General features: G+C 39.6%; 1 protein-coding gene across 2 annotated transcripts in view; it reads right to left on the bottom strand.

The window, feature by feature from the left end:
• Positions 1 to 7,339: 7,339 nt before the first annotated feature.
• pdgfc (platelet derived growth factor c) overlaps positions 7,340 to 17,480 on the bottom strand; it is a 44,090-nt gene continuing 33,949 nt past the window's right edge. The window contains exons 3-6 of one of the 2 annotated variants that reach the window (XM_071532723.1): positions 17,046 to 17,226; positions 9,848 to 10,055; positions 8,819 to 9,039; positions 7,340 to 8,512 (exon numbers count right to left, since the gene is read on the bottom strand). In XM_071532723.1, coding sequence (XP_071388824.1) covers positions 8,399 to 8,512; positions 8,819 to 9,039; positions 9,848 to 10,055; positions 17,046 to 17,226 — 724 coding nt within the window. In that variant the 3' untranslated portion in view covers positions 7,340 to 8,398. The remainder of the gene's footprint in view (positions 8,513 to 8,818; positions 9,040 to 9,847; positions 10,056 to 17,045; positions 17,227 to 17,480) is intronic. The other variant, XM_071532732.1, reaches the window with a different exon arrangement.

Raw genomic sequence — 17,480 nt, 5'->3', positions numbered from 1 at the left:
AGATCCAGTTTGGTTTCAAAATATGATATCCATTACTTGAAAGAACTAACATCTACTCGTAGAAAATTATGGACAAAAATTATGGTAGGACAAAAATTGTGGTAGTTTTAAAGGATAATAAGCCACTTAAGTCGTTTGCTGACAAGATGATAAGCTTTTACAAACTGGTTCCTCTGTATTGTAAAGATACTGAATGATGAACTCCAGAAAATGATATATTGCATTTTGGAATAAAACTCACTGCTAGATGAACAACCGACACTGATTGACAATGATGACAATGATTACCTGCATGGTGATTTATAGTGATTTAAGTTTCTAGTGATTTATGGTGGTTTAAATGTATTCAGGTATTCTCCTTTGCCCTGGAGCTGATGTCAGTTTTGTAAAGCTGTTGTGCATATTGGACATTTACTTATTTGATTTATGGCAGGCGCTTTAATGCACGTCATAAAGTTCATAGTCGATGTAAAAACCTTTCATCTCTGTGTGGTAACATGGAGTGGTTTAATGTTGGACGTAATGAGGAGATGAGGAGAGACGCGATCATGCAAACTGAAACGGGAGACATCTGTCAAATGGTTTAACCTATATTTAACATGGGCTTCTCCTCTGCTGTGCCGCTTGGTAAACGATTTCCTGACCCATGATTAATACTATACACTGAAGTGGAGGACCTTACATTCCCACCAACAGCAGCCGCTTCTCCAAAAACCGCTGCTGCAGCACCCTATAATTATCAAAACATAACATGCACCCGTCAATTTGGCCTTTCCTTCCATACCCTGAACCAATTAGGGATACTGGAGATGTCATCTGGATATGGCCGCCGTATTTTCCCCATCACTCAGTGCTCAAAGACCCAGTACGGTTATAAACGACCTCAAGTTGCAATCGATTCGCAGGCCGCATGTCGAAATTTATAGTCACTTGCCACTTACAGAAGATTGAGGGTTGCAAATGCAAGGGCTATGCAACGGCTGTAGTGAATCTTTGTATCTTTAAAGAAAGGAAAATTTTCTTGATCATTTGTCTAACTTTTAACTAAATAGATAGACAGACAGACAGACAGACAGACAGATAGATAGATAGATAGACAGACAAGTGGAATAAAAAGAAATGCAAAATCAACAGACAACTCTGCAGTAATGAATTAGATAAAACACCCAGCTTGGATAAATAATTCCTGTCCACAGGATATTTGATGACGTTTCAAACTGAATCGGATCGGTGTGGTGTCAAAGGGATACTTTGACATTTTCAAATGTAGTTGTTAATTCACCAGAAAATGTTTCCATAATTGTCTCTCATTGTCCCTAAAATGGCCTGTTGGCATCATTACTGTTCCACATTTGAACCAAGGGGCGCAGTTCACCATACGCTTGCAGCAAGCTGTGACCCATGTTTTCAGTGGGGACAGGCTAACAGCCACTTTAGGGAAACTGTCTGGAGAATAGATATAAAAACTTAAAAATGTCACAATTTCCCTTCAAAGTCCTGCATATAACTTGGATTCAAAATGTCACATTTTTCCTTCTAAGTACCGAAAGATAACTTGTATTCACATACTGTATCTGAGGACATATTGTGTATGCATTCAGCAGCAGTCTAGGAATAGTCTGCAGTAGCAGGGAAATGACAGAGATAAGTGGAAAAACTCAATACCGCTGTTGTTGCTGCCATCTACTAAAGTGCTGGTGGTTGAGATTTGACACAGGGCCAGAGGGATTTTTTAAGCTCTTGGGAACAGACAAGTGTGACAGATGGAGTTTATTCTCTGTATTGTGCAAAACAAACAAGCAAGAAAGCAAGCAAACAAACATTCAAGCCTGAATCTGCTCCCTGTGATGCTACTGTAAAATGGATATGCGATTTCAACCCTTTAAAGGTGACTTTTCATTTCCTTAAAGGGGGATACCACTCAATTTAATATTCTACATGACATTCCTTTGGCCTGAGAGAGTCCAAAATGTTTGTGAGCATGAGCAACTCTCTCAAAAACCGGCTAAGACTCTGTTGTTCATGTAATACTGATGTTGAGCACCATGAAGGACTGACTGTATCTAAATGTCACGTTGCAGCAGTTTTGACCAGAAAATGTACTCTGCTGTACATTTTTGCTGTACATCTGTACTTTTCTTCTTTGGTGTTAAGGGATAGTAGTGAGAAACCACTACTGTTAGATGTTAGGTTATAATCAAATTAAATTATATATTTTTCACGTTCATAACAGAATAATGACAGATCAAGTTGAATTTAACTGCTGTATAACATTTTCAGAACAACCATGTTTCTAATTTCAACATGCATGCAACATTTGTGGTACAATTAAATGCAAGACGTTATTAACAGAATACATTGTGTCATGTCATGCTAGTGGAAAAAGTTGCTTTGAAAAGTAATTCAAAATGTATTACTTTGAAAAGTAATACAAATGTGTGATGTCCCGGAAGGCCACACATCTTTTTTATTTCTTCATAAAGGTTTTTGAAAAGTACTGTACTGAAAGGAAATTCATTTCCTTGGATCCTCATTCATTGCGTGACCTCTCTTGAAGCTTGGCTCACTGAGTCATCTTAACAGCCGCCTACCTGGCATTTACAACAAACTTTTGACTATGCTGGATGATGGTCATGAGGGGGAGTATAGTTAAACAGACAATAAAACCATCCATGCTTTCCCTTGTCAAAAAAAAAAAAAAAATGTTAGGGACAAAGATGTGTGAATACTTCACTGAGGAGCCTCAGAGTGAATGAGTGTAGGATGTTTCAGCTGTTTAGCTATTCAACGGTCAACTCTGCAGCTTAATAGAGGTTCACATGGTGTCTGGTAGTTTAAATCACTCTTTGCAGGCAGAGATGTGCAGCATGAGAGGATGGTGGAGGTAAGTGTGGAGCTACAATTGTAGAGATGATTAATGTGTTTAACAAGAGGAAAAGGCAGAAAGGCTCTTTTTTGCCACGTTCTTAGGTTTAGAGCAAGTGTCAGATTCTAAGAACCTTAAAAGACTTCAAGAAGTAATCTGTGAGATCCTGTGTTTTGTGATTTTAGCGACATCTTTGGTGTGAAGCTCTCATTGTTGTGGTGTTTCTGCACTGCACTTCCCAGAGATCACCTGTCAATCAAACAGTGTGTCCAGTACTGTGACGTCTGTTTCTTTGGATTTTCTGTTGATGAGGTTTGAGTTTCTGTAGGTGGCGCTCTTTTCTCTATCTGTTCAGCCATAATGGCTATCGTTGCTCATGCTAACTACCCAGTTCGTCTGCTATTTATTCCAAACAAACCGCTGTTGCTGCTGCACCAAACATAAAATGCACTCACTCTCATGCATTCACTTTCTGTATGTCAGAGGATTTTTCCTGGGAAAGACCTACCAGACACCAGCAAATGTAAAAAGTTTAATTAACTGAGTAGGTTGAATCGCTACAGTATAGCAATTAGAAAACATAGGAAAATGTCACAGATTATTACTGTAAAAAGTTTTTAAAATTGAGAGGATTATGGGGAAACCTCTGAGACAACATGAATTAAAAATTGTCGTTTTTTGTGTGGTAAGTAGAGACACGCCAATTACAGTATGATGCAATGCAGAAGTCTAGCCTGACTAGGGCTGCTCTGGTTTCACAATGAGACATGTTTTGATACAGTGGGAGGCAATGAGCAGAGGGGCATCTGGGCGAAGGGTGGAGGTGTCAAGTACTGGATTGTGGCCGCACACATGTACACACACACACACACACACACACACACATGCCCACCTAAACACCCACATACTTGCACACACACAAACACACACCAAGAATCAGACCAACTGCCCATGCTGTTTCATATCTTGTGCCAGTGCAATGAGGTTTCCTCTGCAAAGAAACGCTGCACCGACTAGGGGAGGGAGTCTGTTTAATATTATAAAAACCACACTGGGAGCCGGCGGGTTTATGCAGTAGCATCTGGCGTCGCCGCGGATGCCTGCCAGGGCGCACATTAGATCAGAATAATTGGCCAGGACAGCAGCGTGAGATGGACAAATGAGAACCTCCTCCTGGGTGACCTGATGGCCGAGGGGGAGAGCGAACAACGCAGCTCAAGTGTCGGGTAGGAAGCTCGTAGAAAAACACAATAGACTTCAGAGACATGGATCTACTGTAAAGGTTTTATGGTAATGCTTGTGTAATGTTATGTTAAGAATTGGCATGAGGAGATATAGGAGGAGGAGAGAAAAATACAGAGAGAAAAATATGGTAACTCAAACATATACTCACTCATTCACATACTGTATGCTCACACAAAAGAAAAAACAACCCTAATTACACAGTATTATCGCAAAATTCTCTCTCTCTCTCTCTCTCTCTCTCTCTCTCTCTCTCTCTCTCTCTCTCACAAACACACACACACACACACACACACACACACACTCTTTCACTCACTCACTTGCCCACTCATTCAGAATGTTATCATGCACCAAGCCAATAGATAGCATTGTGAGCCAAGTCGTTAATTCTACACCAAATACACTGAAGACGATAAATAAAGAACTGTGGCACTTTGGCAAACTGAAGGTTTCCTGACTTTATTGTTAACACTGCCAACATGATACAGTTACTGATCTTGATTTATGAGTTATTGGTTTAAATTTATTTGTTTGGGTGTGTATGTTATATATAAAAACACGTTCATCATACGCAAAGCTGCACATTATAGAACTAGAGTCCACTTAGAGCTGCATACATGCACACGCGCACACACACACACACACACGGTGGCCTTGTGGTTTGAAGGGCCATCTTGTAACCAGAAGGTCACAGGTTCAATACCTACAGTATGAGTGTGTCTATTAATAGCCATGCATCCCAACAAAGTGTCCTTGAGCAAGATACAGAACCCCTATACACACACACGCATGGTGGACAAGTGGTTCAAAAGACTGTCCTATAACAAGAAGTTCACAGGTTTGACCCCCACAAGTGTGTGTGTTCATCAGTAACCATGAATGAAGTGTGCTGATTAAGTGTCTTTGAGTGAACACTGAAACTCTACCTGCTCAGTCACTGAAAGTCACTCTGGCTGAGCTAAATGCCTAAAATGTGAATGTAAAATGTTCTGTGCTTTATCTCTCTGTGAGCCCCGCCCATCTCACATGCTCCCACCAATGAACCATGAGAGACCAGACAGGATGCAATTAGCACAGGAGTTATATCATTCATTGCATGCACGATTCAATATTCATTCATCAAGGCCTGAGCTCATGGTGAATTAGATTCATTTGAAAATCAATGTGGCGTATTTTTTTGTAGGATTATTGCCAAGATTTAAAAAGCAACAGCTGTTTGAGAGTCAGAGTGTCAACCATGTGGACACAGGTCGGCTTTTCATTTTTTCCCTTAAAGAGATCTAAAATCTTTTTTCTGAGTGAAGAAAGGCAGAAAATCACATTGCTTTGCTTTGATTTCTGACATTTTACATTTGATTTTTGCTATCTGATTAGTGTCGGGTAATTCTCTGGAGCTCAGTGGGACAAGGTAAATGAATTGTAATATGTGATGCCATGATGAATACAACATCTCTTTGTAAATTTTGATGGAATGAATGAATGAATGAATATTTTTGTCATGCTTTGAACTTGAAATTTGAATGCATTCTATTGAGACACTGAGCAAAAAAAAAGAAAAAGATCTATCAGAATTTCATTTCAGCTCATCTGTCTTAGCTTAAATGAACTTTAACTTTTCCTGTTAGCTCAAAGGAAGTGGTTTGTTTCCTTTGTTCTGTGATAGCCATAATGGGAACCCATCCAGCTACTGGTTGCCCTTATTGGAAACACTTTACTTCAATTGTTGGTTTACTAACTAAAGTGTGTTATATCTAATAATTCAATTAAAATGTTATATCATTACTTGATTAAAATGAGATCAGCAAGTCCTGAATTACAGTTAGTGTGTACACCTCCAAGAAAATAACAAATCAACGAATAAAGGCTCCCACTTTGCAGCATCATTCATCTCCTTTCATTGCTATGCAGACGATACACCGTTATGCCTCGCAGTAAAACCTGATGACCCTAATTCCATAGACACTCTATTCCACGAAGACATCAAATGTTGCATGTCTCAGAACATTTTGCAACTCAGCAGTGGCAAATTTGAAATCTTATTTGGTCCTCAGAATTCCAGAAATCTTTGATTTGATTGTTTATCTGCCAACACAATGGCTGGAACCCTAGGAGTGATTCTTGACAGTGACTTGACTTTTGAAGAGCGGGTAAAGAGAGTAGTGGAGTCTTCTTCCTATCAAAAATCAAGTCATTTTGAGCCTTCATGGATTTAGCTCTACATTACGAGATCCATTTAGAGCCATCCATACTTTTATCTCATCTTCTTTAGACTACTGCAGCTCAGTCTCAGTGCAGCTATTCCTGACTCGTTCAAAAGTCACTCTCACGTATCCAGCTTGTTCAAAAAGCAGCAGCTAGAATGTTAACTGCTGCCAAACAAAGAGACCATATTTCCCCAACTGTAGCATCTCTCCACTGGTTATCAATAAAATTCATGTTAAGATTTTACTGACCACATTTAAAGCTCGGCTGGGTCTGGCCCCTATAGCTACATTGCAAACCTCACAGCTTGAGATCCTCAGACAGGGAAATTCAGACTATTCCTCAGTGTAAACTCAAGACAACATAATCTTTGAAAACACTTTTTAAAATGCACTTTTATAGACTTGCTTTTATTATTATTTTTTTTTTTATCTTTCCCACTTTTAACCTTTTGTTGTTTATTTTATTTCATTTCAGTTTACATTTAGCCCAATTTCTCTTGACTGTTTATATTTCATATTTTTATGTATATTTTAGTTTTTATTATGTATTTTACTATTCTTGTTTTTATTCCTACCTGTAAAACACTTTGTAAACTTTGTATTTATACAGTACATAACGTTCTTCTGTTTGATCCTATTTTTATTACATTGCACATATGAAATCTGATTAATGATCACAAACAATATACTGATTTGGCTCCTCATCCTCCCCCTTTGTTCATAGTGCTGACAAGAATATGGTCCACTGATGTTTATCTTTCATAGGGAACCTCTCATCCTCATTTATTTGATAGGTTGCAGGTCCCCCCCCCACACACACTTACTGTACTGATATCATAGTGGAAACTACATATCTCCAAATATTGCCATTGTTCCTGTTGATGACTCCTTTAAGAAATTTCTACATTGTGCTGTCTTTGAGACTTAGATGTCTCTGAAGTGAAATGGCCTTCTTTGTGGAGTGTGTCCAACAGTCCCAAGTACCATGCCTCCAGTTATAAACTGAAGAATTTATTTCTGACGTTCATTACAATGAAATACATAAACAGTTGTCACAAAAGTAGAGTTAAATAACTTTGGTATACAGAGAATAAAAAACACCCATGACACGATGGCAACATAAAATGAGTAACAATGAAAATGTAGACTAAAACTACTGTACAATGACACGTTTTAGCAAACAAGGCATTTTGGACTTAATTTTCCCTTTCATTAAACAAATAAATATCCAATATCCACAATCTCAAATGTGCCGAGAACTGCTTGAGGTTATGCATTCCTAAAGCAAGCAGATTTGACACCAGCATGGCTGAGATGGGACATATACAGAGCTGTGTTGAACAACACCCAACTGGTTCTACATGTGCAACTTTCATCTTCTCCTTGAGAATCTTTGGTAGAAAAGCATGGTAGTACAGTAAACAAGAACTATAAATGAAATATTTACATATTATACAGTCTCATTAGTAAGGCGGTTCAGCGGTATTGTGGCTGTACTACACCACACATCGAGTTTGTGGGGAAATCAGAGGAGAGCAGTGGAGAACTGCTCATAAAAAAGCACCTTTCCTCCTCTTGATGATAATAATAGAGGAGCAGAGGGAAGAAGGCAGCTGGAGCCAGCTCACTTATAGACAGAAAAAAAGTACTTGAACAAAGAAGCTCCCATTTTCCATGACACTATCAGCCCACATTGGCTGAACTTTAAAAAAAAAAAAACCTCAAGAAGAAAAGGCAAAAAAGGCCTCCTGAAATGAAAAAATGCCAAATAGAGTTCCTATCTCTGAGAAGCCGAAGAAAAATGTCCTCAGCATACATAGATAATGCTGTAGATCCACTCCTGAATTCTGTGTGTCTATTAAATGCACTCAAAGTAGACTACAGGTATTCCACAGCAGCCAAATCCATCCGCAAGATTTATTAGGTTCCAGTCTGTTCTTCTTTCATCCAATTAGTAAAAGGACAACAGGATAACCAGACAATCTTGTTAACGGCCAATGGAAATGGATGGGAAATGGCTGAGAGGCCGAGGTTCATTTCTAGCATCCTCTGGGATTCCAGTGACACCAGTTACACAGGTCTGAGATCAGTCCCAGTCATCTTTACACACACAGGCACACTCCTCATGGTGCTCCAAGGGCACATCAGTCATGGACTTCTGCAAGCCTCTTCCACCGCTTCGGTGTTTCAACAGTAGAACCTGCCATAAACAAGAGGGGAAACCAAAGTGTGAGTTAATGCCTAAACATCAAACACCTAGTGTAATGCTGCTAAGGAAAGAGTGTTTATTTACCTCACTGCCTCACTGCATTTTTGAAATTATAAAATTGTTTTTTACAGGATTCAAGGTTTAAATTGAAGGATTAAAGGGAGATTAAATGTTATCCTTAAATTAGTTGGGGTGTTTTTTTCCATCTCATTTTATGTTTATGTTTGTTTATGTTCAGAGGGTGTCACTTTATTCAAACAACGGATATTGCGTTTTTGTAATTAAACTCATTTTTACCTCATGGTATTTCTTGGTGACCCTGGCAGGAACACACTGGCAGTCGTAGCAGCGGTTAGAGCAGCAGGCACAGTTTCCTCCGCAGCGTTTCACCAGGAGGCAGCTGGGCCAGAAAATGGCGTCCGTCCTCTTGAGCTCCTCACGCAAGGAGACGGAGAAGTTGCGTGGAGTGCAGCTGTATAGTCGAACTTCCTCCCTCAACAAATTGAGATCAGTTCCTCCTCAAAGGCAAAAAGAAGACATGATCAAAATTACCTCATGTTGTCAAGTCAAACTTCATAGTTTTCACAGCAAAAAATACCATTCTTACATCATTTCATTTTGTATTCAGTAATTATTTCTTCTCGTACTCAACTTTTATTTTTATAAACTTATTTTTTCTTAAAACTGCACAAGGCAATTTTGCACATTGGCAGCCCCAAATAGCAGTCAGAGGTAACTGTCTGAATTTTGCAGACTTCATATAAAAAAAGAAATCATATAAAGTGATGAGATCGGCAGAAAAAAAGAAAAAACTATAACATTGGTGAGTAGAGATGTTTCGATACATTCGGCTAACGTTTCGGTTCAATGCATGTAGAAAAGTTTTCCGGCCAGTGACCATAACAAACACCAGAACTTCATCTGCGCAAAAAGAACAAATCTATGGTGTCTCAATCAGGGGGGATGGGACACTCTCCTCTATTGCAGCCCCACTTTGTGATTTGATGGGTGTATTTTTACATAAAGATAGTGCTGCTTTAAGCAATACAAACAGGAGAACTTGGTGAAAATAGATCTTTGATTGGCATGGGGTCAGAAAGGGCATGGTCACCCCCTTGGAGAGCAGTTTGACCTGATGCCCTCTGTGTGCTTCAATGAACTCTGTGTTTCTATTGCAAACTCTGTCTGCAAACCAATTTTTCTTCTGAGATATTAAAGTTTGACTTGACTTGAAAAGAGTAGCTGTTACATGATTTTTTCTGCAGTAGATGTAATCTTGACTCAGTGTACAACCTCTTTACTGCCAAGCTGTAAAAGATGTCCTACCTCTGGCTTTCTTATTATGGATGAAGGACTTCCCCAGCACATGCCACGTGGGTTTGTACAACTCTTCCATATCCAGCTGCCATCTCTCTGGCTCCAGGTACTTCATGACCTCCTCCACTGTACTGAGCCCAGACACAGCGTCCGATAACTCCTCAACACTCTGGAGGGACGGAGGAAGCGCCGCAGGAACCTCAGGCTCTGACACACTCTACAGAAAACAGATAAAGAGGAGATAGAGTATATCTCTATATATAGAGGATAGGAACAGGGTGAATATTTCTATATACAGGAAGGAGATCGATATAGTGGATATTTCTCTACAGAGTTACAAGAATAAATACAAATGTAAAGGTTATTCGTATTCCTACTTCTGCTTGAGCGCAATTTGTTACGTAAAAAAGGGTCATCATACATTTGAAGTCCAGAGAGGTATTTACAGTATTAAATATTTCTGAAATGTTCACACACAGATTGTTGTTGAGCTGCAAATTCTATCTACTTACACCATTTTTCAAGTTGTCAAATGTGACATCTCTGTCCCCTTTTCATCACAATATTTGTCTCCTTGCTTCCCATGTGCAGCAGTATTATTTGTTTCAAGTAACTAAGTCTCCAGCCCCACAGCATGCAGTTGCGGAGGAGATTGATACCTGGGGTACTGGTCTTCCCATGAGAGAATTTAAAGGGGCTAATCTGTTAAACCTTTCAGTCCTGTGACGCTGGGTTTGTCCGACATGTCAACATGTCAGCGCGCTGGTCTCTCTAATCTTATGTGACTGACAGGTAAAAGGCAACACTGTGACACCTGCAGGGAAATGCAGCTTGCGGAGCATTGAAAACATCGGCTCCTCAGCTGAGTCTCTAAGCCTTTGGAGAGACAGAAATGTTTGAAAGGAAAAAAAATGATTCCAGAAAGTGTATCTTTCCTTAGATGACTTCTAAGAGAGAATTAGAAATAAATCCAGTAATAGTTGTGGGCAGAAGAGGAACAGCCTTCCCTTCGTAAGAGGCATGGCACTCACATTAGGGTTAGAGGGTTTGATTCCCCACTTATGCTAAAATGTACTGTAAAACAATTTGTACAAAAGCTTTCTATAAACTGGCATATATTATGTTATTTCAAAGTTTTCGTTTAAGATGTTTCATTAATTGAATATAATGACGATATCAAACCATGAAGCCCTAACCCATGATTTGCATGCCATCTAAGGTCAGTACTGAATTGTAGGATCAGACCATCCACAATAATGAAAACAATCCCGGAAAAATACACAGCACTTTCAGCTGAGTCCCAGTAGAGGCAGCAGAGGAATTTAAAGATGGAGAAGGGGGGGGATTTCTGCTCAATCAGGCACATGAGATAGGAAATGAATCAGCAAAACAGACCTGCAAGTGGAATGGCACTGTCATGCTGAATAAAAAGCGCAAGACAGGAAAACACCATTCTCATTCAGTGACAGCATAATTCCATGTAATATACGCTGAAATTACAGTCAGCATTCCTTCAAAATCCAACTTCGTTCGGAGCTGGCACTGAATGATAAGACTGAGGAAATAAAAGCAATATGAGTGTTTTGCCATGGCTGCACCACAGGCTACAAAAATACAGCTGATGCAAAGTCATGTTCATGCTACAGATGTGACTTGCTCTAATGAGGCTGCCTTGCAATACCCACTTCACACTTCACACATTTTAGGGTTTAGCCTATTTTGCATGCCACCTCCTGAGGTAAACAGGAACAAATGTGAAAGGAATAGTAATGGAGAACGGACCGACCAGGCTGCACATTCAGTAGCACCACCATACAAGAACACGACTGAGATTACCATGTCACAAAATGCAAGGCGCTGAATGATCCCTTTTCTGAGCAGAGCTACATTTCCCTTCAAAACAGTGATTCTTATTACTTCGGCCTTGGCAGTGGCTAACGGTGTGGACTGGAACCCATTAACAGCTTGTGAATGTCGACGGTGCAACACTCCTCCAATTAGCAGCACTCTGCGATGCTCGGCTTCAGATCGAGGAGCCAAGCAATCCTTAAGAGACGGATCAAAATGCTGTGAATAAAGTTATAAGTAGCAGATGAGAGCTCTCGCATAAGGAATTCAGGAACAAAACGGACCACCGTAGATCCTAACTGGCATTAAGTCGGAGGAATTCTCAAGTTTGGCACATACAGACTGGAAGTATAAACACATATGTTTGAACTGAGAAAAGAACAACTGTTATGAACCATGGAAATAGAACATAAGTCTTTCAGATTTGTTAAAGACCCAAACCATAATTTATTTGTTAGGAGACAAATTGTAGATTTATGATGTATGCTCTTCAAGAGTTTCACTGATAAATAGAAAATAAGCTGTTTGAGCTTTCATATTATTCAAAATCCAGGTGTTTTACAGCCTCAAAATATGTGTCAAACTCCTTGTTTCCTTTTACCAAAAGCTCCAAAATTCAGAGGCCAATACATTTCAGAGTGAAAAGAACGACAATCCAATAGATCACTGAATAAACAAAGCCTGTACTTGGGTGGCAGTGTTTCAGTTGGGGGCACCATACTGCAATCAAATCAAATCAAATTAAATATTGCTGCCTTGTTTTTGTTTATGCACTTTATTATGTAATGTATTCTTGTCGTACCTATTGTTGCTGTTGTGATTTGATGTTGTTGTCCTGTTTTGTGTTTGTTGCTGCTATTTGACCCTGTCTTGGCTTGTAAAAGAGGTTTTAATCTCAATGTGACTTCCTAGTTAAATAAAGGTTATATAATTATAAATTTGGCCCTTGGAATATAAAAGGACTTACATTGTATATACAATATGCAGTATATACAGCAGTATATATAGCACAATATTAGTTTTACATGTACATTGAGAGACTATAATCCATTTTTGTTATCAGGCATTCCTTTCCCACACAATTAGAAAATGTGCCAGAGATCATTTCTCCCCCCTCTGACATAACTAAAGCATAACTTCTTCTTGCATAGTAACACTGCAGATGCTTTGCTTCATAACTTAAATTAGCATGATCTCATTGCAACTTTTCTTCGTTTCTCAGCTGATGGTGAGTCTTTAATCTTAGGGGCAATATCCGGGTGGAAATTAATCTACAGGTATTAAAACCGAACACAGGCTGGCCTCTATTATATTCCCCGGTGTTTCCAGTTGGTTGCAGGTTGTATCAGTCTTTTATTAGGAAAATAGCTTAGCTAGCAGACCAGGACTAGCTGACAGTGGGCAGTGTGTGCTCAGTGGACAAGTAATGTTCTAGAACTGGGCATCTTAAATATGTGCAGATATGAAAATTACAATATAACCACATATACATAATATATGCAGCCAGCATCAGAGCATATTTGGCCGGATTGCAGTGTACAATTCTGGTGATATTACTTGTATGTTTTGAAAAGAAAACTTGTCCTTTCACTATAAAGCATTGGCAAGTGTGTTTTTTTTCCTGATGGTGGCTGGTGATAGGCTGGCGGTTTATCTCCCATCACCACCAAACTCTTTAAACCCCCTGCCCCTCTAGAAAGGACCTAGTTTCCAAGCTGTGATTACCTCGTTTCCAGCTGCCTCTTTGTTCTCACACAGCACAACCACATGGATTTATTTCTGGTAACTAAAATGACAGGTTCATCTAACTATGTTGAGATGACAATTCTGAAATAGCATCTTGGGAGACCTCTAGAAAACAATATCTTCTCTTTCACATGGAGTTGCAAACCACTTCCCTGCACAAGAGAACTTTGAGTAAGCAACAAGGTCTGTTGTGCGTGAAAAAACTTTTTTTTTCTCTCACTGCACCACACACTGCAATTGAGGTTGGTATAAAAACAGGCCTCCATTTCACCATGCCAACTCTGCGACTCCTGAGAGTCCTGCATGGCTTTGCCAGTCATTACCATCTGCTTACCCTAGGATCCAATCATTGCTTCCTCTGTCCTGTCTCCCTGCATCCCAGTCTCCCCATTCACATTTACATTATGGATTTTCGGCGTAGAGTATTAAAACATCTTCAATACAATTTGAAAATGTAAAACTCTCTTCAATCCAGTCAAATAAACAAAGCTGGGAGTAGGGAAATCTTGATGCCAAGGTAGCAGTATATATAATTCTGGATTGGGGCCTTGCAGAGACAATGATGTATGCTTTGTTTGTTCTGTTTACCCACAAATCCCACTTCTTAACACCCCTCATTCCCCATTCAAGAGACTCCTTCTCCTCTGAACCTCGCTGTGTTTTAACAACCTCTTCGCCTCGGCCCTTTAGCTTTTCCAAAATCTCTTCCTGTGAATTACAGACCGGGTCTTATTTTTTCCCCCATTCCATGGAAGTGGTGGAGAGGAATTATTGCTTGTTTAAATATAAACTAAACTGCTTGCCCCCGCATGGCACCAGGTTCCAGTAGCTGCTGGTTTACCACAGAGGAAACAGAGTGCTGCTGTTCTAGCGTGCTCCTCCGCTGTCAGAGGAATGTTCAAAGGGAAGCCAGGCAGAACCCTGAGAGGCCAAAGCTTCCCTCTCCCCTCACGGTTTCCGCAACTTCGAGAGTTGGACTATGAAAGACAAACTGTCTCGTTCTCTTGCTCCATCATACGGTGAGTGGCGACGGATTGGGACAGCAGACTAGAATAGGTTCTTTTTGCCTGAAACTAATCAAATTAGAATTTCTGACCAAAGGTTGCAGGCCATGTTAAAGTACAAAATCTAAACTATTTTTGCGAGGTATAACCGTGACCAAAGCCTTTCCCTAGCCTTAACCAAATTGCTTTATTGCCTAAACCTAACCCTAACATTAAGCCTATAACCTTAAAAAAAAGTTGTTTTAGTTGCCTAACCTTAACCATAACTTTAACCAAAGTTGTTTTACTTGCCTAAAGTTAACCGTTACCGTTTATCTGTTATAGTTACTGTTCTATCTGGAACAATATATTTTTTAATCTATACCAACATTATAAGACTTGTATTAAACTACCAGATTAAAAACTATATGTAGATGTATAGAAAATATATGGTTTATTTTTACAGGGGCAGATACAAATATAAGGACATATTGCAACATTATTTAGATTGATACAGGAGATTAATTGACCCAGTAACCTTTCCCTTTCAGCTACTAGCCTTCATAATCAATTTGCCAAGCTGCTGCCAAAACACTAGGCTATTATCTACATCATTAATTGCAACTTGAGTAAATTTATCAGCTACCATGCCACAGAAACAAAGTACATAAAATTAGACACTCTTCACATCTATATGTTTAGTTTAGGGCAACACATATCCATGATACATTTCAACATGGAATGCAGTATATGACAATTGACAATTAGTGTTGCTATAATAATGTTGCTTTTTCAGAGTGTAAGAAATAATGTGATAATAATAACCCAAATAACAACTAAACCTAATAATAAAAAATAAAAAAATTGACTGAAAAAAATAGAAAAAATGTTAAAGTGAGAACAAGAAGCACCATCAGTGACCTCAATTCCCTATTTGTGCTTGTCAGATTTCACAGCGCTGCAGGCCATTAGGGATTAATGAGGGGTAGAGCTGTTTACTTAAAGCAAGTGAACAGAACTACAGCATGACAGGTTAAAACATGGCAGTCGTCGCTTCAGTTTATCTCCAGGCTTTTGTCAGTGAAAGGTGCAGGAGACGAAGGGCTTCTGTGTGTGTGTGTGGTCTCAAGACTGAGGACAGAGAAGCAAGAAAGAGGAGGAGAGCGAGCGATGGGAGAGGGGAGGGATGAAGACAAGGATAGGTATGTATGTAGGCAAAAAACCCTTTTCTACCTTTTTTTGGAAATTGTAGTTTTAGTTATACAAACATTTGTCAGAGGCAGAGCTGCTCCAGAGGCAGAAATAATCTAATTAGTTGAGTTAAACCTCAATAATGGGCGAAACCACAGCTGAATGTTAAACTGAAACCAAGTGAAAAAGGCAAGAGGTAAGAGAGGAGGAAACTATTAGGCTAAATATGAACCCTAATGCTAAGAGATCCATACTACCCATACTAATAAATTATCTAGATTAGCAAATTAGCCTAACTGACCTTCCAAATTCAAACTATACTAGCATTTTGCTATCTAGGAAAGCTAGTTAGCTTGTCTAAGAATGCCATGATTCTCGGGTTACTATGCCCCTAAGAATTGTTTAACTAAAACTCCAAGCTTTTACTGAGCTCTACTTTTGTCACTTAGCACTGCTTTATCACACATTAACATTCTCAGGACGTAAAACTATATATTGCAGTTACTGTTGCTTGACTCTTGCACTCTTTACTGTTGGCCGTTAGTAGCAATGGTTCTATTGTTGCACTCACTGAAAGTCACTGGATAAGAGCAAAAAGCCTACAAGGTAAATGTAAATAAGAACAGGGAGGGATGAAGACAAGGACAGATAGATATAGTGAGAAACAGAAGGAAGCAGCAGAAAGAACGAAGGGCTGTGACTCGGTGCCTGCTATGTATTTAAATACAGTATATAGAGTAAAATAGAGCAGCTATCTTTCTGAAATAGGTTACTGTAAAATCTCAAATAGAGGATATTACTGTTGGCCTATGTGATGATAAAACCTGAACAGAAAATGAAAGAGATAGAGAGCAGGGCAACAATTTTCACACACAAACCAGTTTTATCCCATAATTCCTGCTATCATTTCAAGGTCTTGAATGAATCCACCAAGGGTCAGCGGACCTCTTGTGAATGACAAGCCACTAGTTTCTCCAGCTTAGTCTCTAACAACACAATCAGTGACACTAAGACACCTCTTCTCTCAAACTCATCTGCCTGGATCTGTAGTGTAGTGCAGGTGTCAGATGACACAAAGTGCCCATAACTTCTCCTCAACAATGCTTGAAACGGGGTACATGCACAAATGGATGATTGCAGACCAAAAGACCCCGTTATGTAACAAATAGCAAATTACATAAGTGATCGACTTTATTGTGGTAGGTGCTTTTCTTACTGTCATGTCAACTCCTGAAAGCTAAGGTGGAGGCATTGTACTTCCAAATGGAGATGGAAGCAAAGAAACAATTATAAAAACAAAAGCACAAAGCAATTAAATGTAATTGTCTGTGTCTTTATTTTTCTGGTTTCAAATCCATTGACAACAAAATTGCATTGCCGCTCACAACACTGGGGAACTCACAATGCACATTTTTCAAGTCTCGACACATAACACTTACCGCAGGCAGAAGGGAGTAGCGGATGCAGAATCCCGGCTCTGAGGGGAAGTACTCGTCGGAGATGAAGCGGATCCTGATCTGACTGCCTTTGGACATGTGACCGGCTGGTGCCGACTGTGACCCGCACCAACGACCCAGGATGGTGTTCTCAATCGGGTCCTCTAACTCCACAAAGTCATACCTAGCAGAGTGCAAGAGGCAAATAAACACAGAGAGAGAGAGAGAGAGAGAGAGAGTAGGAAGATGAGATTATTTGGCTCAGTGTGTGGTCCTTAGAACATCACCAGTCATTTTGCCCACGCCTAAACATTACATTACATTATTATGAGGGCAGCTTTGTTAAACCATAACAAGCTCTTTTCTTTATGAGCTACAAGTTTATCCATCCATCTTTCTCTGTCCTCTGAGGAGGTGCTGTGCTATCACTAAATGGTT

The sequence above is a fragment of the Centroberyx affinis genome, unplaced genomic scaffold (assembly GCF_046629955.1).
Source record: "Centroberyx affinis isolate AG114_WGS23_722 - 3 ecotype Tasmania unplaced genomic scaffold, CSIRO-AGI_Caff_v1 ptg000153l_1, whole genome shotgun sequence".
Lineage (NCBI taxonomy): Eukaryota > Metazoa > Chordata > Actinopteri > Beryciformes > Berycidae > Centroberyx > Centroberyx affinis.
This window is presented reverse-complemented; position numbering and strand designations above follow the sequence as displayed.